Source organism: Apteryx mantelli, chromosome 2, assembly GCF_036417845.1.
Source record: "Apteryx mantelli isolate bAptMan1 chromosome 2, bAptMan1.hap1, whole genome shotgun sequence".
Lineage (NCBI taxonomy): Eukaryota > Metazoa > Chordata > Aves > Apterygiformes > Apterygidae > Apteryx > Apteryx mantelli.
The window spans coordinates 94,354,037-94,381,345 of NC_089979.1; the positions used below are offsets into that span (position 1 = coordinate 94,354,037).

General features: G+C 38.8%; 1 protein-coding gene across 2 annotated transcripts; it reads left to right on the forward strand.

Moving 5' to 3' along the window:
• On the forward strand, nt 1-26,736 carry NR4A3 (nuclear receptor subfamily 4 group A member 3). 2 transcript variants are annotated; one of them, XM_067291083.1, is made up of 7 exons: nt 1-153; nt 2,901-3,781; nt 6,060-6,189; nt 7,170-7,342; nt 12,633-12,832; nt 14,029-14,207; nt 23,783-26,736. In XM_067291083.1, the coding sequence occupies exons 2-7, from the start codon at nt 2,903-2,905 to the stop codon at nt 24,043-24,045; spliced, it is 1,824 nt and encodes a 607-aa protein (XP_067147184.1). In that variant the 5' UTR covers nt 1-153; nt 2,901-2,902; the 3' UTR covers nt 24,046-26,736. The 2 variants fall into 2 exon arrangements, with proteins under 2 accessions (XP_067147184.1, XP_067147185.1); XM_067291084.1 differs by lacking the exon at nt 23,783-26,736 and adding an exon at nt 22,512-22,620.
• The last annotated feature ends 573 nt before the right edge of the window (nt 26,737-27,309 follow it).

The following is a 27,309-nucleotide window of genomic DNA, read 5'->3' on the forward strand; positions in this document are numbered from 1 at the left end:
GGTCGGAAGAGCGCCCCCCGCCGAGGCCAGGTTCCCACCCCGGCGCCGCAGACAGCTCCCGGCCGGCACGGACCCCGCCGCCTGCGCTTCCCGCTGCCGCCTCCTCCGGCCGGACACCCAGCCCCACCATTCAGCGAGCAAGATACCCTCCAGGTAAGGCCCTGCCCCGCCGCCCCGCGCCCCGCTCGCGGTCGCCCCGCGCCGCCCCCGCGGGGGCCGCTTCTGGGGGCCGCAGCGGCTGAGCCCTCCCGGCTTCTCCTGGGAGAGAAGGAGCAGGAGGCGCAGATGTGGCGGTAAAGGGCTCGCCCTGCCGCGATCTCCGCCTTTTGCAAATACTTGCAGCTGTCTCCACATTTCCCACCTCTCGCGGCTACCTCTGGTCCCTGTCATCCCGTTTGACTTTAACGGCGCGGCAGAGAGTTCACATCCGAAAAGGATCTGGACCTCGTGTAATTGAAAACGTCTGCGTTTAATAACACTTTTAGCCTTATCATGACTGGATACATGGGAATTGAAAGTTCCAAACCAAAGATGTGTAAACATTTAAGGAGCAAATTGCAAGCAAGTGGGTGGGATGTTAATGTGTTTATGAAGAACATTGCTTTCTTCGTGTTAAACTGCATCTCTTATGTCAAGTTCTTGCAAAGATTTCAGAAGGGATAATAGCTCTGAATGTTCCTCCCCTGGTTTTTTACTCATTCATTTTGGCTGTGATGACATACGGCTTCTCAATGTGCCTGCAGTGTTTTTTCAAATATTGTTGGATAAACAAAGAAAAAAAAATCCCAGGTATTTACTTTTCAGGGTAATTAATATTGGTGCCGTAAGTGGAAAAGCAGGGGTTAGAACCGGTCGGTCGAATGCGCTAGCAAAGCGCGAAGTAGGAGGAGTCCTGCAGATCGCAACAGATCTGTACGGCAGGGATATTTTTTCTGTCCTCAGGTCGGACTTATTTCAGACTTCTGCTTCTTATTGCACTTAGAACTGAATTCAGTGACATATCCCCGTTATGCTCAGAAGCGCACCCTATTTAGGAGGAAAAAAAACGGTAAAGATCTGTTTTCCTGAACTGCTCATTTTCAGAGCAAGCAAAAAGCCTTTTTTTCCTTCACAGGAGTGTGTAGGAACACGTCCATTTGTGGCATTATCTGCCTGCTCGTGCAGTTGCGTTTCTCAGTCAGTTCTCAGTGGAGGTGCATGGAAGGAATTTCTTTCCCTTTTTATTTGATTAAGCACTGATCAGCATACTTTAACAGACGGTCCTTAAACTGATGCATGATAGTAATAGGAATTGGCATGACACCTGTGTACATTGAATAGCATGTACAGAAATTGATAGTAAAAAGGAGAATAATAGAAAATATATAAATAAGATTGGGAGGTGAAGTTTGTGAAAGTATAGTCCTGCTATGTTTTTTATCTAAGTATTTAGATTTACAAGCAGAAAGGTCTTAGCCATTTTGGAAAACAAAAGCACTATTTTTCTCTCACTTTTTAACATTTTCTTGAAAAGAAGAAAGATCTGAAGGGTTTGTGATGGTACGATAATTGAAATGTTGTTCTTAGTTTAGATATGTTTATCAGCAAAGCAGGCAGGAAAGAATTAAAAGTTGATTTAACACATTGTTTGGATTGCTGCATGACAGATTCAAATCAATACTTTAAAAGTGAAGGTGGTTCTTAAATTACTGAGAGAAAGCCATATTTTTAATGCAGTTTTTTTATATGAATTGTTTAACAAGTGCCTTTGGAATATAAATTACCACGATTAGGAAGAGATAAACAGCACTTAATTTTGATATACATTTTCTCCACGGGTGATAATATTACTTTATTTTCTGTTCTCTTGATAAGAGAATTTATACTAACTGATGAAAAAATGCATTTTATTCCTGTGTTGTGGAACTGAAACTCATCATACGCTTTTAGTTTTGGTTGCAAATACTGAGCTATAATCTAACAGAGTTTAATCAAGCAAACCTCAAATGGATTACAGAATTGGGTACATTATTTCTTGCAAGCAGCAAAGGAAAGCAGAAAAGTAGGAAATGTGAAAGAAAAACACAAATCTTTATAGGCAGTGACTGTGTTGCTACAACCATTCCAGCTATCAGTGAACCACATTAACTTTTATGGCTAATGGAAAAAAGCAATTATATTGTCAGCCTAAACTTTGCTTTCTTATAAAAACAGAAACACCACATACTTTTTCCCTTACATTTTTGAAAATTTGGGGATACACTGTACCACCCACTCTTTTAGGAGAATGTTATACCACCATAAGCCTTAAAACTAGTTAGACACCAACCTAGAATTATTATCTGATTGGAAATATTCTTTGAAGGTCCACAGTTGAGTAAGCAAAATTGATGTTTGCAAGTCCTAAATAGAAAATACTGTGACTTGAGTTGTTTCTCTGACCTGACACACTCTGTAGATGTTGTTCCTTTTAAAATAATGTAATTTCTAATATTACACATTTGATAATCCAGCTGACCCTTCATGAAAATTTTGTGGCACAGTTGTGCACATACAGAGATATATTTAGAGTCATAAACTGTTTTCATTATACTTATTTAATTCTCATTGACACCCGTATATATTAAGCAGCAGATCTAGGGCAGTTTGAGATGGATTATACTCTCACTGACACTAGTATAAATCTGAGTTGCTCCAGTGACTAAATGAGAGCAGGATGCCTAATGATTAATATTTAGTCGATCCTAGTACATATTTTTTGTTGAAAGACAAGGACTCAAAGTTAATTTATATTTCCGATGTCCCAGCGAGCACAGAAGTTGCGTGTCTAACTGAGCTCTGTGAGCAAGAAGTTAGCAAGGGTCTAAAGTGCCGCCTCTGAGTGCCAGGCTTGTTGTTAACATCCACCTTTGCCCTTGCAGATATGCCCTGTGTGCAAGCGCAGTATAGTCCTTCACCACCTGGTTCAAATTATGCAGCTCAGACCTACACGTATGGCTCGGAGTACAGCTCAGAGATTATGAATCCTGACTACACCAAGCTGACCATGGACCTGAGTAGCACCGAGATCACTGCCACTGCCACCACCTCCCTTCCCAGCTTCAGCACCTTCATGGAGGGTTACTCCGGCAGCTATGAGCTCAAGCCTTCCTGCCTCTACCAAATGCAGTCTGCCTCCTCCTCCAGTCAGAGGCCCCTCATAAAGATGGAAGACACCCGGCTTTCTTCCTACCAACAGTCACTGCCACCATCCACAGACGAGGGAATGCCCAGCACGTCCATGTACTTCAAGCAATCTCCACCCTCGACACCCACCACACCTGGCTTCCCCTCTCACCAGAGCCTGTGGGACGAGCTCCCACCCACGCAGACCTGCCTTCCTCCTGGCCACCTCATGGACGCTGCCCCCATGAAGACTGTGCCTCCACGCTTCCCCCTCTTCCACTTTAAGCACTCGCCCCCCCACACGCCAGCAGCAGGCACCCACATGTGCTATGACCCTGCCTCCTTGAGCCTGCCCCTGGGACCTGACAGACCCACGGCCAGCCAGGCCACCATGGAGAGCCATTCCTATGGGCTTCCCCTGGCCAAAAGACCAGCCACGCTAGCCTTCTCGCCACTTGGCCTCAATGCAGTGACCTCCGGCCTCATGGGTGAGAGCAGCAGCAGCAGCAGCGGCCTCCCATCCCCACCCAGCAGGAGCTCCTCATCCGGGGAGGGCACTTGTGCCGTCTGTGGGGATAATGCTGCCTGCCAGCACTATGGCGTACGAACGTGTGAGGGCTGCAAGGGCTTTTTCAAGGTGAGAGCTCGGTATGCACACCTGTGCATGCATTTTGGTCCTCTTCCCCCTTCCCTCCCTCCACTCCTGCCTCCACCAAACCACTGCTTGCTCATGGTTGTGGCAGTGCTGGCACAGGGCAGTGCAGCCCTGAGGGCACAGAGCCACCATCCGTGATGTTCAGTGGGGCAGGGTAAATGTGTTTACAAAGCCAAATCAAGCCCTCCATAGGATGAAATGATCAGCCAGAGTCTCAGCTGAGAAACAACTATGGTGCTAAACTGTGTTAACCAAGTCTGTGCTCTATTAGTATTGCTTAATGGAGCTCAGGTCACCTGCTGCAGAGGTGTCTAGGAATATATCCACCTAAGCCGTTAACTAGATTTATTCTGTAGCTAAATTCATCTGGAATAAATCTGTCCTTTTGACAAGCTGGATTTTATTCAGTCACTAACCTAAAATAAACCCTGTTTTAAATGAGATAAGAAATGCAGAAATCTTAAAGGCTGTTTAGTATTTTAGCTGCTGGTAGTGGTGCCATTTGTTGCACTGAGGAAGATCCAAGTGAGGAGGGCTATAAATACAATGCAAGGAGGAGACTGGTTTAATGCATGAAATAAACCCAAATATTCATAATTTTATGTGGTTGCTGCTTCATTATAGCTCTTCAGTTTAGGAACCAAGTGAGTTCTCATCAGTGAAAGTACCAAGCAGAGCAGTAACTAAGCCCTGTTTAGTGTCTCCATGTTAGCTTTGCAAGTTAGAAGATTTTGAAGCTGAAGGGTAACACTGATAATTTACATAAAGCAGTTTCTTAGAGGAAACTTTGTGCTTATATTTTTAAGATTTGAGTACTTTCCTTTGCTTTTAGATTTGGATGCTTGATCATTTTCTTTCAACAGATTTAGTTTAGATTTCAGTATTTTTTCAGAAATGGCTTAAGCAAAAAACTTGGGATAGGCTTGGGGTGGAGTTCTGGGCAGATTCGGTGAATTTGGATTTGATGTAATAAATTTCTTTCTGCAGGGCTAGTAGGCATGCCGCTGTTTTGATAAAAGAATTCCCAAGTGTGATGAGAACAAAAATAGTTCAAAAATACTTGTAGGAGGGAGGGTTTATAACATTTTTTTTATTGCACATAGAACTGCTAACATTACTTAGTAATAATCCTTTTACAAAATGGTAAAATAAAAAAATCTCCCGTAAAACTCATTTGTTATTTAAATATAATTAGAAAACGGAACACAAATAACCTGGAAATAACCAGGACAATCCTGACCCAGTGGAAATCAATAGCATATTCTATTAATTTAGATTGGGAGCAGGATCTAGAGCTTATTCTGCAAAATTGTTTTTTCAAGTGAAATGTACAATTTTCAGTTTTAAAGAACAATGAATGATATTTGTTGTGTCTCTTATTACCTTGAAGCTGTCTTATTTAGAAAGGAACACAAATTATGAAATAACATTTTTCCATGAATTTAATTGCAGTGAAAGATTTAATACCAAATGTCAAACTGATAGATTTGTTCTTGTTATGATGTCTTTGCTATTAAGCTTTTTGTGCTAAGTTATTTATTGATGTGTCTTTGATTTTAAGTACGAAAACATATAATATTTTTGTATTAATTTCTATTATATTTTTTCAAGGCTTACCAGGTTTTTACAAAATTTAAATTGATTGTATAGTCTTTAAATGATTTTTAGAGTTATTTAAATGTATATAACTACAGTGTAATTCTGTCTATTTTTTTTCCCCCCAAGTCAGGTTAGTTTTCCCAGAATATTTAATTAATACCATTGGTAGGGTTTCTGGTATTTTTATATTCTTCCCTGATGGTTTTAATAGCTAACCAAACCAGTTATTGTGGTATTTGACTAACAATAGTGATAGCAAGAGAAGTACATCACAGATCATTTTGATTTTATTTTAATAAGGTCAGCAATAATCAAGGGAATGAACCAAGTAGAAAATTGTTCCCAAAGGGATATTAAAAGCAGAGATAATCTAATCCCCAAAGGTAGATGCGATGACCTGGTAATTTCAGATATGATTTTATCATTCAAAGTTGCCTGTCTCCAGAGACTTGCTTCAGAACAATCCTAGATTATTTTCATTGTCAGTAGCTAATACTAATAAAATTGTTTTTCCTGCAGGCTAGTGTGTTAGGAAATTAATTTTATCTAATTATATGAATTGCACTGTCGCTTTTCATGTTGTAATTAAAATACATTTTGTCAGGGTTCGAAGTTGTTCAAGAAACTATCAGTTTACTATTTTTGTGTTGCATTTTCTCAGAGAACAGTTCAGAAAAATGCAAAATATGTTTGTCTGGCAAATAAAAACTGTCCTGTGGACAAGAGACGTCGTAACAGATGCCAATACTGCCGATTTCAGAAGTGTCTCAGTGTCGGCATGGTTAAAGAAGGTAAGGACTATTGCTATTATTATTTTTCTAACCACAGAAATATTACATTTAATGAATATGTGGCTGTCTGTGGACATGGATGTCTTTATGATGAATTTGACAGTGATGGAATTCATAACTTATTTACCCTCTCCAAAATGTGAATTTGTGTAATAACATATTAAACTTTTTCTTTTCATCCAGGCAGTAGGGTTATCATATTTAGACTTTCTGGGATCCCAGAGTTCCGCAACAGCAAGGCCACGGGAGAATAATTTGATGCTGCCCAAAATACTTCCTTTACTAACTTTGCACAGTGTTCAATAATGCTGTTGGCTACCATGTATTATCTCAGAGGAGGCTGCATTTCATTGTTTTGCATGCATTTTTACATAGGATCTTGTCTCATTCCTGTAAGTTGATTGTAAGTTTGCAACTAAAATAAATGGAAACAGAATGAACTCATTGGTCCCAATTCTGCAAATGCTTATATATGTAAGTAACATTGTGTGAGTAGTCCCATTGCAACTACTAGCATGGATAATATGACCTATATAGTGTGACCATATTTTTCAAATGCTTTAAGAAAGCTAGAATTACTTTGAATGAATGATTCTTCCATATAAAATGTGTATGAGTAGTATTAACATTAAGATTTGTGTTTCACACTCAGTTTTCTTTCAGCAATAGAGTTTCTGTGTGTGCGCGCGCGCGTGCATATATATACAGGCGTGTAGGCATTTGCTGAAAACAAAGCAGGAGCACTAGGAACACAGCTGGGTTTTAAGCAAGTGGTTACGTTGATGCTTACCATCATAAAGCTGATGTAATTTTGGTATCATTTGTATTTCTTTGCATTTAAAGGCACCAATAGCATGTATGGAAATTGAATTCTCTTTTTTCTTTTTTTGCTGGGCTGGCCATCATAAGAAAAGCAGGTGTTCATTTTGCTCTTTAGTTTGCTGATGTCTCTGCAACTGACTCTCTTCTGTTTTACTTAGTTGTCCGTACTGATAGCCTGAAAGGGAGAAGAGGTCGTCTGCCTTCCAAACCAAAGAGCCCCTTGCAGCAGGAACCTTCGCAGCCCTCACCGCCTTCTCCTCCCATCAGCATGATGAACGCCCTCGTACGAGCTTTAACTGACTCCACTCCCAGTGAGCTTGACTACTCAAGAGTATGTCTCACTTCTCTTTCTTTCTTTGTGTTCTGCATAGAGATGTTTTGTGAGCTGCATTTCCATTTAACAGCCAGTTTGCTAAAATGAAATTAAATGTAAAATTTGGATGAGAGTAGAAATTTATCCAACCAGCCATGTCTATTCATAGTAGGTGAACAACGACTGAAAGGAGGTGCACTAGAAAGTAACATTAGTGACTATTGGTTGTGAGCATCTGAAAGCTAATTTTAACCACAGTATATTCCACGGGCGAGTGAATGTGAGAATGTGTGGATAAATACAGCACTCTCCTTGCAAGAGGCTTCATCCAAAATGCTATCAATTACAATACAATTGATTAATCCACCAAACTCAGGAGTGGGACCCATTTGTCCAGTATCTCAACTTCCAGGTTGTAAAGGCTAAAATTTAATAGCACTTTTCTAGTATTCAAATATAAGGGTTGTGTGAAGTAATACTGGGTCACTGAAGCAAACAGGCTGTCTAGAACTCATTTCTATTGAAATCAGTGAGAATTTTACCATTATTTAAAATGGAAATAGAGTCTGGCTTCGGATACCCCAGCACAGATATTTCTCAAGTATCATTCACATTTGTGAAACAAATCTTTAAGTCGAAATTCTAAAAAATTAAATCAGCAAAGCTTTGTCAGAGATTATATATTTTTGTACCTTTTTTCTTTAATGTAGTATATTCACCAGCTATAAGACTGTTCTGTAGTTATTAAAATACAATGCTGAAATGGCTTGTTAAATATGTATTTTAGATAGATTGATATATGAAAAGAAAAAATACAGCTAAGGAAAAACATGATCAGATTACTTACTCTTAATGAAAAATGATTAAATCTCAGCTGTACTAAGACAACATCTACAATGACAGTTTATCACCTGTTCCTAAGTAATATTAAATAATGAAACCTATTTTATTATAATTATATAAAAATGATATAGTTCTATTTTAAAATATATTTACATATATCACTTAGCAATTGTAAGCATGCTGTAATATCTTTTCTTCAAGCTAGTCTGTAAGTATACAATCATACAATTTTACAAGTTATTACTAAGAATCTAGTTGATTACTACCTGACAGCCTTTTAGGGGGAGAATGCATTAGGCATATTTACATGTATTTTAACTTACCCAAAATGTCTCAGGGGGTCATTCTGCAAATACCTAGGTACATGACTAACTGTACTCTTTGGCAGAAATCTACTGTATGCCTCAGAATTACTTGAGTATAATAGCCCAGTGCATGAAAGCAGTATCAAACCATATGTATTTATCTATATGTATAGATGTAGAGCTCTTTCACATTTACAAAAAAAAAAAAAAAGAACAGTACAGTAATTATTTCTCTTAAGAAAACAGCCTGTAGATCTAAGTAGTTAACAGTTCTGCGGAATATTACAGGAAGCATATGATTGACAATAAATTAATTTAGGCTTGGTATTTAAAAGATTATGTATGATTGGCTGTTGGGACATCTTCATATCCAAGGTTTGTTGGGGGGGGGTTAGAATAAAAGATATAATAGTCTGTTAGGCTCAGCAGTACTGAAAATACAAAAATATACTAGAATAAATTAATAGACTGCTAGGTTTTTAACGAATCTTATGGTTATTTTTAAAAGTTCAGGGAAATCAGGAAAGAATAATGTGTAAAAACTGATATTAACTAAATGAAATATGCAGCAAATGAATTGTAATGCTAAAATCAGTCTGAAGAATCCTATATCTGTAAAGACTAAATAAAGGTACAATTGGATTGGCTGTGACACTGCAATGCAGTACATATCGGTAGATCTGGGAACCTGGCTTTGTAATCAGGACCGTAGTGTTTGGAATGGTCTTCATGTTTATACCTCGTAATGTTTTCTCGACCATCATAAAAATACTGATAAGAGTTTCAGAGAGGAATGTATACTCATTCCCTCCAAAAAAACCCAATGACCTGCCCCCAAAAATCCTAAAATAAATTGCATATCCTCAGAATTTTAAAACAAAACACATTGTAATTGGCTCTGTTCAGAACATAGCTATTCTTCCTTTAAGCATTGGTTTTAATTTACCAGTCCACAGCAATGGTATATTTAGGTATTTGGTTTCAAAAATCACTAGGAAAAGAATTTTGTTTATTAACGCTTTAAAGGCCAAGGGCCATAGTCGGGTCTCACAGCTGTCTCACTGGTACAATTCCATGCGTTTAGACTTCGAATGAAGTGAGATGAGAACCAGACCTTGTATCTTGCAGTCCTTATTCAGGCCAAATAGCCACTGACTTAAATAGAAATGCAGCCTTTTGGAGAGAGAGTGCAGCATTTAGGTAATAATCTGCCTCCTTCCGCCAGCCCCCAAGCTAGAAATGAAGCAAATATCAGGGTTTCTGACAGAGGAAGGGCAGATGCATTGAAAAACAAGCATAACTTCTCCTCTAAGACTGCAGAGAAGTTATTTTTATGCTTTTGCAGCTATTGCATTTTGTGAAGGACTGATAAAAGCAGGCAAGGGTGGAGCGAGATTGTACTATCATTCTCCCCAACATCAGGCCCTTAGAAGCTCTTTAAATATACCATATAAATTAATGTTGCTTCCTGCACATGGAACTCCTCCTTGAGAAAAAGCCGGCCATCCTTTAATTCCTAAAGGAGCTCTGAGCAAGGGAACAAAGGAGAGCTTTGTCTTCTGGCTTTCTCCCAGCGTGCCTCCTGTTTGCATGACCAGGTTAAGAAACACAGAATGGAGCCCTCCCATACTGCGGCCTCTTGACCAAGATTTACCAGTTGTCTAGTTCAGAAGTCAGGTCAAATATCAGTTCTTCTTAATGGAATAATCATGAAAAAAACCATTGATTTTGTGCGTAAGACATACGCACTATTTATGGCTGCTTAAATACTTGTAAGTCTGTCACAAGTAAACATTTCAGCTACTCTTTGTAAGTGCTAACTTCTTCTAGCAAGCAGTGACATATCACAGCAGTTAAAAAAAATTATTAATTCCTTATAATTTTTACTCTTCTGCCAAAAATGCCCTCATGGGCTAAACAATAACAACAAATACAGGATACTTTTTTTTTCAGATGCATTCAATTTAATTAAATGTCCCACATGGGTTATACTGTACTGTAGCATTCGCAGTCATGTGATAGAATGCAGCATTCAGCTTTGTTAGAAAATGTTAAAATTTTGTATTACTATCGCCACAGGAATGTTTTTTTAAATATTGGGAACAACTTAATCTCTGGCATAATTACACTGACTTGTGATGAGTTACATCTCTGATGAATTTAGAGTGTTATCTTTTTCTTTTCCTTCTCTTTCCTTTCCTTTTCACTGATCCTCTGATCAAGAATATACCCTGCCTTAGCAGTACCTGTGGATGAGGCAAGAATTCCCATCAGCCTGTTCCATTTGCTTTTATAGAAAGAAGGAGCTATAGCTCAGCCCCTGCACAGTGAAGCAGACCTCCCAGAGCCTTCAGGAGATGATGACCATGAATGAGAAAAGCCCATCTCCTCACACTGACACTGTCTTAGCTTTCTCCACAGCCTCATTATAAGAGGGTCCAGCGCATGGAAGAGTGCTGCAAAAGCACACAGTGTTTTTCTGCCTACTAGTCACCATGGTGCTTCCATCCTGTTGCAGTCCAGTGGCTGGAGTAGTATTTCATATTGCTCAAACATCCTCCACTGCATCATCTAGATGGAGGACTAAACATGTAACAGTGCAGCATATACATTTTCCACTTCTGCTCCTCAACCTTTCTATATTTTTGCCTCCAATTGCTTTGCCATCACAGAATCTTTCCGGGTAGCTGGAGCAGAATTTGTCCCCACATGAACTTCATCAGAGGGATTGCCTATGTTTCACTAGCTGACTAAAGGAGGTAGCTAGCAGCTCACTGTAAGAAACTCATTTTGCTAGTGTTGGGGTAAACAGAACAGATTCATTCAGGGCTAGCACTGACAACCCAAATACAGCCAGAGATTTCCAGGATTTCTAACAGCTTTACTACGGCTTTGCAATCGGTCAGTGTCTCTGACACTCTTTCCTTTATCCCTTACCCACCAGCAGCAACGAGCTCCAGCTGTGGCAGGCAATGAATAAGGCATCCACCATGGAGGGTCTCTTTGCAGTTCTCCCTTCTTCTCCTTGCACAGAGGTGACTCCTGGGCTGCAGTAAGCAACCTGGGAGAGATCTGCAGCAGAGGTGGCATGCCTGTAAGCAGGGCCTCTCAGGCTTCCAGTATACTCTTACTGATTTTGAAAGAGATGTGGTCTTTCTGCTTCCATGCCTGACGGGGTGGCTAAGGAAGCTTTCAGGCTATTGGCCTCAGCCCCTAACTGCATATAGAGAGTGGTTTTCAAAGGGTGTGCATGCTACTTTCAGCTATGGAGACCTTCCCAACCTTTTCTTGGCTGAGCATCCCAGAGAGAGAGTTTGTATCGAGTCTCTCCCAGAAATAACCCACAAGAGGCCTGATGGGGAGGATGTTGGTACAATAAATCCCAAACTATTCAGCTCCTGCTCAGAAAACCAGCAGCACTTTTCAAGTACAGAATCAGGCAAAAGTCATAAAGCTCCTGTTATATTTGCCAGAGAGAGAGTACTGTCACAGCACTGATAGGGATCCACTGGCAGGGAAGCAGGAGATAGCAGGGAGGGGGCTGTCAGAGGGTCCTGGGGAAGTTAAGCAAGCTGATGCTGTCAAATGGTTGTCTGGAAGAGTTATGGCCACATCAACAGCATAATAGGTTCTCCAGAACCTAAAATGCTATTTGAAGGATAAGAGGTGGTTTGGGGCAGCTGTTTTACTTTGAACAAATTTTATATTCAAATGAAGCGATGCTGCATGTGTCAGATAAAAGGTGATTTATCTTACATGTCTCTATCACTGTCAGATAAAATGCAATTTGAGAGGTTTTGGAAGAAATCTGTATTTAGGACATACTGAGACAAATTCATCAATGGGAAAACTGTTTAATTGTAGTAAGTTAAATAGTATTCTTCTCTTGTTTTAGAAATTACTCTATCCACCAGATTTCTGTTCTATTTATTAATAGTATATAGATAGTTGTAAAATGTGATAATTTCTGAAGGTTTTCTGTACATGTAGAAATATTTGGTGATAAGTATCCAAATAGGAAGGTAGATTTAGACTTATGTATTATGGTTAATAATACCAGTTTTGCCACAGAAAGAAACGTTGCTGGGCAGATAACATTATATGTTTCAGAGCATGCCCTAAAATGCATATAACACTGCTTTCTGTGGCTTTCCTTTTAGTACTGTTCCACTGACCAGGCTGCTGCAGGCACAGATGCAGAACATGTCCAGCAGTTCTATAACCTTCTGACTGCCTCCATTGACATATCGAGAGGCTGGGCAGAAAAAATCCCTGGATTTACTGACCTCCCAAAAGAAGATCAGACATTACTCATAGAATCAGCTTTTTTGGAGCTCTTTGTGCTAAGACTCTCCATCAGGTAACTATTTATTTCATTTCCTCTTAAGCTGATGTGAAAGGTCATCCATCTAAATGTTTTTAAGGAATAAATATGGCAGTATCTTTGAACATTAAAAAAAAAAACATGAAACATCAGCAAAATCTGCATCCACAAAATATGGTATTTCATTTGTGTTACACTGCAGAAAAAATAATAAAAGGATTTAAAAACAGAGCATAGTTCTCACTAATGTGGTTCTTTTCATTTGATATACCACATCCTCTTTTTCTCTGTTAATCAAAATTGATCCTCAGGTACTATTTCAGCAAGGTTGCTTCATAGTCATCAGTATAAACTGTAGAAAAGCACCTTTAAGCTTTTCCTTTTTCGCTTCTTTTCCTTTAGCACATGCACATCTTTATAGTCTGTTTTTGAAAGGGATAAAGAAGCTTTGAAATCTTGTTCAGATTGTTTTTCTTCTTAATACCAAGTCATTTAATAGAGTGAGATGCTGTTTGTCAGTCTGGCACTAGTTAAGACATTTTACCAAAGACACTTTCAGGGACTGGGGAAATTCCAAACTGGAGAATTGAATTATGCCCTTGTTTCTTCAAGTTGAAAATGACATTTGCATGCTGCTTTTTACAGGGATATTGCAGTAGGGGAGGAAGGAGGGCAGAGCTTGGCTGTGATCTCTCTCTCACACACACAGGTTTTCACAAAGACAACTATATTATATTCTGTGCATTGGTGTGTGCATTATTGTATGTATTTTCCATTGTTTTTTCTTTATCAGTTTTTACAATATGAAAAATGAAGATGAGACTAAATAAATGCTGAGAGTTGCAGAATCTCTTCTTTCTCCAGTTATTATTAGTTTTGTATTTCAAAATGCATGCACTTTGTGTTCCTTTGGTTCATACATACAGTACTTAATGTAAAATGTCTCCTCTGTTTATGCCTTTGGGCAGGACCAAAATCTTAACTAATTAGACAGTCTACACCACATGCTACAGTTAACCTCAGGCTTATAACTCTACAAAGTAAGCAATCATAGAAGCTTGTTTGTTGTACTTTTGCCCCAGGGGAGAAGCATATTGTCAAACGTGAATGCCCACATATGTCTCAGGATAATATGCATTGGATTTTAAATGACAGACACTTCAGTACTGGTTATGCATTTTACTGTAAAGTAGAAGATGCATTCATAATTTTTTCAACTATTTTTATTTGAGGTCTGATACTGCTGAGGATAAGTTTGTATTCTGCAATGGACTTGTGCTTCATAGACTTCAGTGCCTTCGTGGATTTGGGGAGTGGCTCGACTCTATTAAAGACTTTTCCTTAAACTTAAAGAGCCTTAACCTTGATATCCCAGCCTTAGCAAGTTTATCAGCTCTAACTATGATTACAGGTAAGTGCTCCTTTGATAATAGAAATCTTCAGATTCTAGTGCTTTGTTTTAATGTGGATTTAAGCAATCTCAGTTAGCTTGGCTATATTCCAGGTAAAGTGACTATGATTTTTTAAGCATTGTAATAACCATACTGAAATTGTGGACTGTAACATTAGACCCTCAGAAACACCTATTAAAATGTAATCTAACTCTCTATTTCTCCATGGTTTCTTTTTTTCTTGGAATAGTCTCTAAAAAGCAAACTGACTGCAACCAAATTGTGTAGCTTCTACAAAAGCATTCAAAATGCTTGCTGAATTCACAGAAAAGTCTAATGAAATGACGAGGGCTAAGTCTTCTGTGTAGAAGTACTAATATCAGGGTAGCTCAAGAGCTGGAAACCATACAGCTAGTATAGCCTACCTCTCAGTGAGATAGATAGCTAGATCAGAGAGAGTGCTTCACAAGGGGGGCAGGCTGCTTTTGGTACCCAAGCTGCTACAGATACTTCATGGTACCGCTTTTTTGAGAGATGAAATTGTAGAATAGGAAGAAAAATGAATTTTTAAGCAGTTTTACAAAAACTTTTGGGTGTGCACATTACCATTTCACCCTTTCTGCCTAATGGGGCAAACAGCAGGAAACTGATGTAAGAATCTGCCAAACCTGGCTAGTAAGTACAGAACGGGGAAGGTTGAACTTTTTAAAGTGTAATTTCCTCATTCCTGAAACAACAAAAGCCCCTTGAAGTGCACACTGCATTCCTTGGGCTTTTGGTAATTTAGGAGGCAAGGCTGACTGAAGCAGCCACGGAGCCAGAGCTGGGAGTAAGGGTATCCATGGAAATGCGGCAGGAGTGAGCGCAGCAGACAGCTCTCCTGAAAGCCCCACACTCATTTCAGAAAAGATGATGATGTAGGGGTGCAGCTGGGTCATTGGGGTGAAAAAGTGCGCCAGTGTGCCTTGAGCTGAACCTTCCTGAGGATACCTTAAGCTCCCCTGGGATGGGAATTGATTTCCTCACGCATCTCAGGCATCCTTCAGTCTGCAGGCGGTAGCCTCAACGATACCAGCTGCAGCCTTCATTCTACCTAGAATGAGATGATGCTTGAGAAACACTGAGGGAAAATGTTCAATGGTAAATATAAAAACTACCAGATACCCAATTCCTGCTCACAATGTGTGGCCAAGATTTTGGCTTCAGATCTTACATGGTACACTTCCTTCCTGCATTTGGGCAAAGGGTTAGTTTGTGCTTCTTCTAGCTTTAACTCTCTTTTTCTTCTGAAAAGTATTTTCAGTTTTTCAGTTAAATTATGTTCATTTTTCTGTGCTTGTGAAGAGTGCATTAAGAGCCAGATTTTAGGTTCATTGATACAACTCTTAAGTCCAGAATAACTCAGTGGAGTTGCTTTATTTTACCTGAAAAAATCCAAAATGAAAGGTGTGAAAGCGAGAAAGAGCATTCCTGAGTTATTTTTGACTCCTATATATAAACATCCGCATACATGCACTCACACATACTTATGTATATATATTATAAATATATACCTATAAATCAAGGATAGGTGCTTTCTCTCCGTATATATATTTGCACACAGATATATATGTTCACATTTATATAGATGTAGATATATATAGTGAGAGAGAGCACCTGTCCTTGATTCAGGTTATTGACTGTATGTTATCTAGATAGATGCAGTAGATGGAGCTTGTCCTTCATTATCTTCCTGGAGACTGAGGGGATATAGGTAGAGGCACAGGATATCATGCAAAACGTATAGATGAATGTAGGAAAAGCTATTCTATGTGAAGAAATTTTTTTCTCCTTACAGACCCATGGCATATTTTAACATGATATTTTCTGTTTAGTCAGACACTGTTTGGCTGCCCTTACATAAAGAGTTAAAGTTGTCCAGTGGCTGGCTCAGATCACCCTAAAATATTTAATGGAAACATCTTTTAATTAATAGACCCTCACATTTCCTCCTTTTAGCGCTAGTAGTCCTTTCAGGGGCTTGCTATATTGTGCTGGTCTTCCCAAAGTTTCCAAACAAATGAAAGTAACTGTTACCTTTAGAAGGAGAGCATTTCTGTCCCTAATAGCTTTTTTTTTTTTTGAGGGGGGGGGGGCACAGTATTTGTCAAGCTTTTCTTGCTTTTTTTTCACTTGTAAGAGATGGTGCTTAAAATTAATGTAGTTTTCTCTTTATTCTTTTATTTCATGATGTTAATACATCTCTGCTCATTTGCTCTTAAGTACATAGGGCCACCTTCACGCTGTCTAAATTAGACCAAAACTGTGTCTAGTGATTTGTATTCACAGGTTTCAGATCCCTAAAGGCACCTAGCTAACTTAGGGACTCAGACAGAAATTTGGCCTGAAAATGGATCACATTGTATAAAGACGAACAATATCGAAAAAACTTGAAAGAGGAAATCAGGTAATTGTGGCTAAGAGAGCACTACAGCACAAAATGCTCCTCTTTTTAGTTTGAGAATTTCTCAGTGATAGTATATGGAAATGTTTATAATCAGGAAAGCCTTGAGATGTGCCTCTGATATCATATCCCTTGAGAAATGGCTTCCTGTCCTTCCCTTACAGTTTGAGTATGACAAGGCATGTGCTGGTTTTCAGATAGTCCCAACCAAAGGGAAAAAATTATGAAGATAAATTTTGGAATTCTGAAATCTGTTGGACATTTTAAAGCAACTGTTTCAAGTCTTGTCTTAGATTTAGGTGGATGCTTAGGCACCATTCTTTATCCTATAAAGGAGGTACTCTCTTTCTCCTGTAATGGGCTGTTGAGGGTAATAGGTAGGTAGGATCCCTGGTTCAAATCCTTCTTGCGAGTCAGAGCAAGAGAGTGACCTTTCCCAGGACCATAGGGTATGTGGCTATTGTGCATCATTGTCTTTCCTGTTTTGACCATTTGACATATTTCATGGGCCACAGAATGGCTGTTATGTATGATGATCTGGGGACAAGCTGGTGCCCAGAGAGACATCTGAGGTCCAATCTCTGGTCTGAATCCAACAACAAGAGAATTTTATCACGATTCTCCCATGTCCCAGTTGAATATCCAGGTCATTGGGCTGCAAGATACGAAGGAGCAGGAAAGTTTTGTGACTCTAGTTGCTTGCTTTTGTTAGAAACACTGCAGAACAAAAATACTGAATCAAGCAAAATTCTCTTCGGTATTACATAAATTGTTTCAGTTCTTATCTTGGATCAGTCCAATCTTTTTATGACTTGGTGGTCCAATGAAAAAAGAAAAAACAAAAAATAGTGATGGGTTATAGCTTGTTTTAATACTGTACATGGTCTCAGGTAGCACCAAATTTAAGAATATTTCTCCAGGTAAAGAGAAATGCTCCTGGGAATAATGACTTGCTCGTTCCTCTCGATTTCATGAGTGCTCTCCATAGCTTGAACAGAGAAGGGTTTTTAGAAAACAAACCCTCTTGTACACTAGTACACTCTCACCATTGTTGAAGGCTAAAAGACACTCCACTGCTTCCAGTGTCCCAAGATACCTAAGGCTGTTCTCCCATTTTGTGATGCCCTGTGGGGTCCCCAGTACCAGCCCAGTTATTCCAATGCCTTTTCACTAAACCTGCTGACTTGTGGAAAGCTCTGTGCCCTATCTCAACCACAGCTGCAGGTCACAGCATGGAGTGTATGGCTGTGGACATATTTGACCATTCATTCTGGTCAGTAATTTTGCAGAGAACACCAGAAGTTTTAGTGAGTATCCCAATATATTGCTAATTCACTGCTTGCGTTGAGTAAAACTAAAGGTATGCATGCATAAAATAATCAGGAAAATATTTTGTAGTATTTTGCAATGTGTAATTCATTTTTAAATCCATATATTTGTGGTTTTTTTCTGTTTGTTTGATGTTTCCTGGGAATTTGCAGTATGTTGCATAGAAGGAAAAGGGTTGTGCTGGAGCGCTGATGAATTTACAAGTGATTTCTGATAGGATATAAGCTTGAAAGCACTCAGAATGAAAGAACTGACATCTGGTTTATTGTGGGTGGCTTGCAAACAGTTAACTTAAAACTCTTCAATGTCAAAGCATGTCTTTTTTATTTAAGGTACTCCTTTAGGATCTTCCTCTCTCTGTCTCTCTTCTCCTTTTTTAGTTCCTTCAGTTGGTTAAGAAGGACTGGATACAACTTCCTCCAGAGCACATCAGCAGTGCTCTGAGTATTATCCAGAAGAGAGTGATTAGAAAACAATATAAGACACACACCCCACATCCCCATGAAAGCAAGAAATAAGTTCTGTCCCATTCTTTTTCTTTGGATCACTTATTCTGTGGGGATGTGTGATCTAAGGAGCTAGGGAAAAGTACCAACATGGAAAAAAAAACATTGGTCATCTAGGGACAGGTTCTATGCTTAGTTTCATATTGACAATTTCTATGAGTTTAGAGTGTTGTATAGATCACAAGTGTTCTTGTACAACCGCTCCATGCTGTAATTTCTTTAGTCCCTACAAAGTTTTGATGATAAAACTTTGCAGTGTAGACCAGAACTTAATTCAGACTATCTTTTAAAATACTGCATAAGCCTCTTGAATGACCTGTTTTAACAATTTTTCCAACAATATCAAAATATATTGATTGATATATATAGATTGAAATTACAGTGAAGATCATGTAAAGGACACAGTCTAATTTATTTTCAAATTTCTGCCTACTCTGAAACTGCTAGTGCTTTCTTTCTCTGTCTTGTTCATTCTCTTTTACTCTCTGCCTCTTCCTTTCTGTATCCACATGACAATATTATTGTTTTGACCACTTGTCACTCTCAGTGGGACGCTGCTGAGTACAGAGCATTCTACCCTAATCCAGCCAAGCTCTTTTGGCATATGTTTTATTTTAAGTGTTTTACAGACCAGCCCAGAGCCACTGTATATATTGGGCTTATTCACACTTTTAATGCTTTGTTAGACTGGCACTAGAACATTGAAGAATATTGTGAGGTTTCAATTATTTATGAGTTTGTGTTCATCCTCCTGCTGTAGGGCTTTCCATTCCAGTTTAGAAACACAGTTTTTAGCACCATCAGTCATACTAAGAAACAGTAATGAGGCCAGTCTGGCTGCTGCAGTTCCCCTCTAAGCACAGACCTGTCCAACTTGCCTATGGAAGGGAGGCTCACTGCACTTCAGCAGTATATATCCTTCAGTCCTGTTGCCAGGATCCTCCAGAATGGCTTATTCATGTGCTGGGTCTACATATGGGCAGGTGGCAGACTGGAGGAGTGTAGGAGTGCCAATTACAAAAAAAATCCTCCAGATTGCATTGTCTGCCGTCCCCCCTCCACTTTGCTGAGGGGAATACTGTCAGCAGCAAAGTGAAGTACTCACTCCTCCTCATCCTTTCCTACCCTTTTGCTGAGGCAACAACTCTTTCCTCCTACAGCAACTCATGGCCTCTGTGTTATGTTGCAGTTTTCTTAAAGGAAGGGGCAAGCTCTGATATCCTGTGTGGTCTCAGTCCCATATTCAGCCCATCTAATTTACGTACCTCATACAGTCAATGGAGAAATATAGGGCACCTCCAGAAGATGATTCATCCACTTAAGATCTGAACCATCTTCTAAAAATGCCCGTTTCTCCACTGACGTTACAGGAAACCTAAGAAGTCTGTGCTCCTAACTTGGGCACCCTCATGAAGTGCCCGAAAGCTAGGCAGAATGAATATGGGCCAGAGCACACCAGAAAAGAACACTCTTGGATTTATCATGTCCTAGTCTTGCTGTGTAACAAAGAGTGCACAAGGCAATCAGAAAGCTGTAGGCAACTAAGCCCTTCATGTATTTAAGTTATAGAAGAGGAAGAGGGTTGTGAAGGGGGAAGAGAAAATCAGATAACTATATTGAAACCAAGACAATCAAGAGGCCCATTTTAAGTCAGCAGCATAAATCTGGTGCATTTCTGGTCAGACTGTTTCTAACACCTCAGAATTAATTAAGGCTAAATCTGACCCACCCAGACATAGAGCACAGAGCCGAAGAGTCCGTGAGGTACTTAGGAGCTTTGAAATACATGCTTTGAGAGTGGTGTTCTTCAGAAAGGTAGCAGCACTGAATCTGCCCATCCTGGCCATAATCTGCCCCATGTCGGAGACTAGGGAAAGAAGGACTAGCTCAGCTGGTGACTGGTTTTTCTGCTCTTCCTATCAAGTTTTTGCTGATCAGCATAATTATAGCACAGATTCACATTGAGATTCCTGGAAATGATGTGTGAGTAAAGGAGAAAGTTGTAAAAAAACTTGCAGTGTTCAGTTTGCCCGAATGAGCTGCAAAGTTTGCGGAGCTTTAGAGGCAAGGCTTCCGATGAATCATTCTGACAGGCTTATGGAGAGCATCTTTGCCATAAATCACCATTTTTCTTGCAAAAATTGATGCTATTCCATAACACAAGGCTCAAAAATCTTATATTCATTTTACCTGCCCCTCTTCAATTGCCATTGTAGGAAAGTCTGAAGACAGTAGTATTTATACACCTCTTCAATCAGTTAGAGAAAATATATTGGTTTTGACTAGCTGTCCTTCTTGGGATAAATCTTGGTCTTATCATTCCTTTGTGGATAAGAACATCCTGTGGAAGCCAGCAAATGATTATGAGGCCATTGGCTTCAGAGACAGTGCACCTACTTGCCACAAGTGCCTCATTCTGCTCCCTTTAGGGTGAGTGGCTGTATAGACTCTACGTCTTTCTTTAAGTCTTTCAGAGCAAGACTGGTTATGTGGAAAAGGCAAGAAAATGTGTTTCCTGCTATATGAGCCCTAAATATTAAATTACAATCTTTGATGTAAACTAGATCCAAGACTCCTCAAGTCTATGTCATGAAGGAGCTGTTTAATATAGTAGTACATTCTCCAGAAACAGGTTGGATACTAACTTCCAGAACTATGATGGAGGCGCCAGTGCAAACAGTGCCATTTACTAGCAGAAAGGCTTCCAAAGAGGGCTTTGTCCTTCTCTGGGTCGACAGGATTCAAAGGATGCCTTAATGATTGGAATAAGGGAGACTCAAACCCCCTTCCTTCCAGTGAGGCAGTTTCAGCTGTGAGGAGTTACCTTCATAGACATTTGCAAGTAGCAAATGCCATCCCATGGCATTTCATGCAGGGGAGAACACTATTTTTTAAAAAAGTGCTTTAATATTGTAGCACTAGAGAGCAGATTAAGGATGGAGTATGTCTTAATCCTGAATTTTCTTGATTTTTTTATTTAAAGTAAGGCTACTAATACTATAATTTTTGCACATACTGTATTTTTTATCAGCATGTTTCATGGCTAGCCACCTAAGAAACGGTTTGTTCATGAAACCTTTTGAACTTGTCAGTGTAAGACAAAGACTGCTTAGTTCTGACTTGAAAAGTTACAACATTGCTGTGCACTCAAGAGCTAGAGATAATTTTCCATACTCTGCAGTAATACACACACCTACTGAGACATTGGTTTAAAAATCTGCTCTATTTTAAAATCAGGTTTTGGATCCATTCTAGTGTTTCAGGTCTCTAGATCTATAAAGATATCTTTACTTACACAGCCAGGAACAACCTCAAAACAAATTTAAAGATGGGAACTCTTTAAAGACTGCCAGATTAATCTAATGTTCTGCAGACTCACCCAGAAGGCTAGTGGTAAAATATCCCTACAGTTTTTCAAATTTGTATAAAATATTTATCTCCCCAAGATTTTTAATGGCAGAATCTGCTCAAGTATTTACTTTCAGTGACCTGTATAGTTAAGGCTTACATAATTACACTATACACAATTTACTGGAAAGGCTTTAAATATTCATTGACATGTTTTAATGTAAACAAGGCACTTAGAATGCCTAGGTTTTTTTATTCCTTCAAGGTGAAGATGTCTGAAGCAGATGTTACTGCCTGGGTGTGTGTTGCTCTGCAGCAATAGGACAGTACAGGGTAATACTAAGCGGTAGAATCAGTAGCTTCTGGCCAGAGATTTTCATATCTGCAGTCAGATTTAGATATCTGACCCCAAACTAGTACTCTTTAGGAGCTAGCTCTGTGTAAGTCAACAAAGTTGCAGACATGTCAGATGAGTGAAAATCAGTGGCGAATCTGATCTTTACATTTCTGATTGACCTCATTGGCTCCCACCTGGTTTATTGGTTTATCAAGAATATCAACCAAAACAGTTGGTAACAGGAGGCACAAAGAAGTTTTTATGCATGTGCCTGTGCCACGGAGGCACCATTATGCATTGCACAGGCGTTATACCTGTTTCTGGACGCAAAGAAAACTGTTCTCTCTTTATTGTTTGTTAGGGGGATGGACAACGAAAGTATCTATTGCCAGCTCCTCCTGAAATAAAGAGGAACAAGACTTGGGGAGATGTGGCTGCCAGTGGTGGGGAGGGAGGCTAGAGAAGACAGGCAACTTCAGACGCATCAAGCATAAGAACTTCCACAATAACTCACTCCTTGTCTCCTGCCATCACTGGTTTTCCATGTCTAGTTGATTAAAATTAATTTGATTTGCATTTTCTTAAGACTGCCTATCTGGTATAATTCTATTTCATGTGCAAATGATTATGACTTTTCTATGAAGCCAGTTATTACTTATCTGTGAATTTCAAAGTCAAAGACAAATAAAAATGCCACAAAACTATTTGAGATTATTGTTCAGAAATGTTGCATTAATTTATCCACTCAATCTTGATAGCAAACAACACAAAATTATCTTTCCCTATGTATCAGTAATGAGCCTGCTTTTATTGAATCACAAATCTGATTTATTCTGCTTAAGGTTAAAGAATTTAAGCTTAAAGAATGTGTTTAACATTGTTACAGCATTTTAAAAGGCTATTCAAGGGGGGACAAACCCCAGCTCTTCTTCCTTTTAGGAATGTTGATTTTTTTTGTGATAGATAACTCAGCAGCCTTTACACTTTACACATTGCTCCCTCAAAGCAAAATAGTTAACTTCCAGATTTCTTTTATCTTGAACCTTTTACAGATGAATAAGCTAAAAAGCAATAGCTGATCAAAATAACAAAGGCTAGTAAGGTGCCTTTAGTTTCTTATGAGAGTGTCTGCAAATTCCTAGTGGAATTCCAGGCCTAGTGTTGATGGAGCTGGCTAAGGGTATCGATCGCCACTTGAATTCACTGAATAAATAATGGTTGCCATAGTTATTGAGCATTCACAACTGGTGGGGAAGCATGGAAATCTCCAAAACACCTCCTGCGATAGTTTTGCTAGAAAATTGCCCAATTAAATTCTGTTTCATATCATGAAAATTATGCTAGAAATGCAGTCTGGACTCATCGTACTAGTATTTCAAACACAACTGAGCATCTCTATTACTTATTTTAGCAGCTAAAAAGAAAAGGGCACTTATCGTATCTTATTTTGTATGACACAAAGGTTAACTGACACTGTATTTAACTGCTGTTCTAAGACATCATATACATTTAAAGCATTTTTGCTTTGTGTACCAAAGTACATATTTGGTTACAGTTTGCTCACTGAAGAAAATGACACTTCTGAATTTGGAGGAAGGATGACGTGTTTTCTCTTGTGCCCTCACTTTGCAGAACGACATGGATTAAAAGAACCAAAGAAAGTGGAAGAGCTATGCAACAAGATCACTAGCAGTTTGAAAGATCACTTAACTTTCAGTTGCCAAAATAAAGGACAACCCCTCGAGTCTGCGGAGCCTAAGGTACTGGGTGTTCTCGCTGACTTACGTTCTCTCTGCACACTGGGACTGCAGCGCATTTTTTACCTGAAACTGGAAGATTTGGTGCCTGCCCCTTCCATTATTGACAGGCTGTTTCTAGACACCTTACCCTTCTGAGTCGTCACCCTCATGAAAGGCAAATGCCCTCCAGAGCAGGCAAATGGATTGTGACTTACAGCTAATGTTTCTGCCCTCATTTAACAAGCAGCTCCAGCTCTAAAATGAGGTCTTTTCTGGCGCTTTGTCCTTACAACCTGAGGCCTAAAACTTACTGGCTTACTGTTTTGGGGTTGTGTTCTTTGTTTTCTTTTGTGTGATTTGGGGTTTTTTAAATTGCTAATATGGCACTTTTGGACAATGCTATCCCAGCAGCAGTAAAAGGTTAACATGACTGTTTTAAATCTGTTGTTTAACACCTCATTGTTTATGAGGAATAAAATTGTAGAAGCTGTGTGTTTGAAAACAAGAACAGCAAATAGTTGTTTGCCAGGGTAGTATGTGTTTTGTGACAATACCTTTAGCATACTTCCTGCATCAAGGGCACATACATCGGCACAATCTAAACAAAAGTTCACTTTTTATAACAAAGTACATTCAACCGAACATTTCATATAAATCAAATATAGCAAAATGACAATGGCTGTTAGCTCCCATGTTCAAGTGCAATTTTTTAAAGTGCTGTCTTACTAAGTCTTGTTTATTAACTAATTTATTTTAATATGAAAATAAATGGAAGAAATCAAGTGAGAAAATTACATGCACTAACTTACATGACAGAGTTTTCCAAACTTGATTCCATGTAGAATGACTTACTGACAAATGTATGTGGAAGACACAGGAACAACAGTGATTCAGTTGTTCCTTAGACAAGGAGTGACTGGAGCATACAGGGTCAGCATCAGGGATAGCTAAGTTTTAGACTTTAACATAAATAACAAGTTATTAAACAGACACAAGATGGTTTCGAAGAACAAGCAAGTCTTGTAAAATAATATGAATGTAAGTGCTAGGAAGGATATAGTGGGCTGCGTTTAAACATTCCGTGTTCGTACTCCTTTTTGTATGTTTATACTGTTGATGCCATATTAATATGAAATAATTTGTTGCATAGTGTCTTTATTTGTATAAATGTTTGTATGCATGGTATATTGTAATGGCTTTGCCTGTATTTATTGCAATGACTGCCAGCTCATGGGAGCCCTGTTACACAAAATAACTAAATGGGGTGTTCACACTGACTCAGATAAACCAGTTGAAGAATTATATACATATATATAATGTGTATATTTATATATGTATATACTATATGTGTGTGTGTGCGTGCGTGTGTGTGTGTGTGTCTTTTTATTAACCATTTGTATATAAAATATCTGTCAAATCGCAAGCAGAGTTATTTTACAGTTTATTTGCAGTGACTTCTAAGGCAGTACTGTTTAGCACTTTGATATTAAAATCTTGCTCCTGTTTTGCTAAATTCAAATAATATTTAAAAATGTTAGTTCTAAAAAACTTTATATGCACTGTATTAAGTCAAAATTTTGTTGGTCATTTTGCTAAGGAAATTTCTGAATGTCAACCTGATGTCACTGTATCTTTTGTTAGCTTTAAACATTCTAGCTTTTGTCTTTTTTTAAACTATGCTGTTTATATGGAAATTAAATTATACAATCAAACAGATGCCAAATGAATTGCCTAATTGCTGCAAAGGATAACCCAGATATTGAGTCACTGTACGGTTTTCAAATAGTAATCTGATATTTTATCACTTACTATGTTTGGATGTGCTTTTATGAAAAAACTATTCTTATATCAAGATTTATAGTAGTATCAATAGGGAAACAGACTTCTAGTCACTATAGTTAATATTTCTGGTTTACCTGCAGATAATATTTGAAAAAGTATTGCTTTTTGTATTGACTTTTAAGCTTATGTGCAAACATAATAGCATAATTAAATATCAGAGAAGCTAATGTTTCTTGTAGGTTGCTGTAACAAGCCTGACCAGCAAGACAAATATATTTTGACTGAATTTCAGCTTTTGTATATACTAAATATATATATATATATGCGCACACACACACACACATATATATACACACACACACGTGCACACACATGCACTCACACATAGGTGTGCATACAAAAACACAGACACAAAATCCAAAATTATGGTTACTTTTGTCTCCTTTTGTAAAACATGAGGCCCCTTGAGAAATCACTTTTCTCTAGGGACAAGTCCTGCAAGGTTCTGAGCACCAGATGAGGGCTTGCAATCACTTCCTGGGAGGGGGCCCTCAAAAAGAACTTTCCCACAAATCAGCATAGTATAGTAAAGTTGCTTTAGCAAGGCTTATTCATTAAGTGGAATGTGAGTGGGAGGTAGCAGGTCCAGAGCCCTATGTGAGATTTCATGTAGCCAGTCTGCTTCAGTCTTCCACAGATAGTCTTAACTGTGATTCTCTCACAAATCACGTCACCTGTGGGATCATCCTTCACGTCAACACACAGATTCATCAGCGAGTCAACCAGGGCCAGGTAGCAACAGTAAAAGAAAGAATTAACACAGATTCAATTCACTACTTTTGTTAAAGCTCTCTCATTGTGAACATGCCTTTGTATAGGCAGAATTCAGGAATATATCAGGTGTTAAGGGAGAGTGCCTTGCTTTTATTTCAGACAACAGTGTTTCAAGAGTTTCTTCACTCCTCTAACAGCAGTACTTTTTCCTTTTTTTGTAGTGTTAACCTGTGGGTTGAAAGAAATGCTCTTGTACATATACAATGTAAATTAAACTTATTAAATTGAATAACATCTTTTTCAGAGGCCCCATGTGTGTTGAGTAAGTATGCTTAATTCTATTAAAATCTGATGTGAATTTTTTTATAATTTATAAAACATTAAAAATTTGTCTACTTGAATCTTAGAAGTCGGAAAATTGGTGAAGCATGCTTAAGAACACTGGCAATTTAATGACTAGTCTTTAGCTTGTAATAACTTTTATATAAATATAGTAAGACCTGCAGAATCTCAATTAGATTTTGAGAGCTGGACCATGGCTGTCCTAGAGGTTCAACTACACAATGACCAGAGCATCTCCTCTCTGTACATCTCCTCCCTGTCAGGAAGAGGTTGTAATTAACTTGCAGATAATGACAGCCACAAGAGAGGGGTTAGCTATAGTGCTCTTTATCCCATAGTACACTATGCTGGCTAGGAAGAGGATAGGGTTCTGATCCCATCTTCTACCTCTTTGTACCAATGCATCCTGCTAAAATAACACTCCAGGTGGCATCTGCAACGTTTTTGAAATGTGCGGCCAGTTCCTCTCTTTACTGTGCCTTTGCTTTGTAGGAGGGATCACTTATCCTCTACCAAACAAAA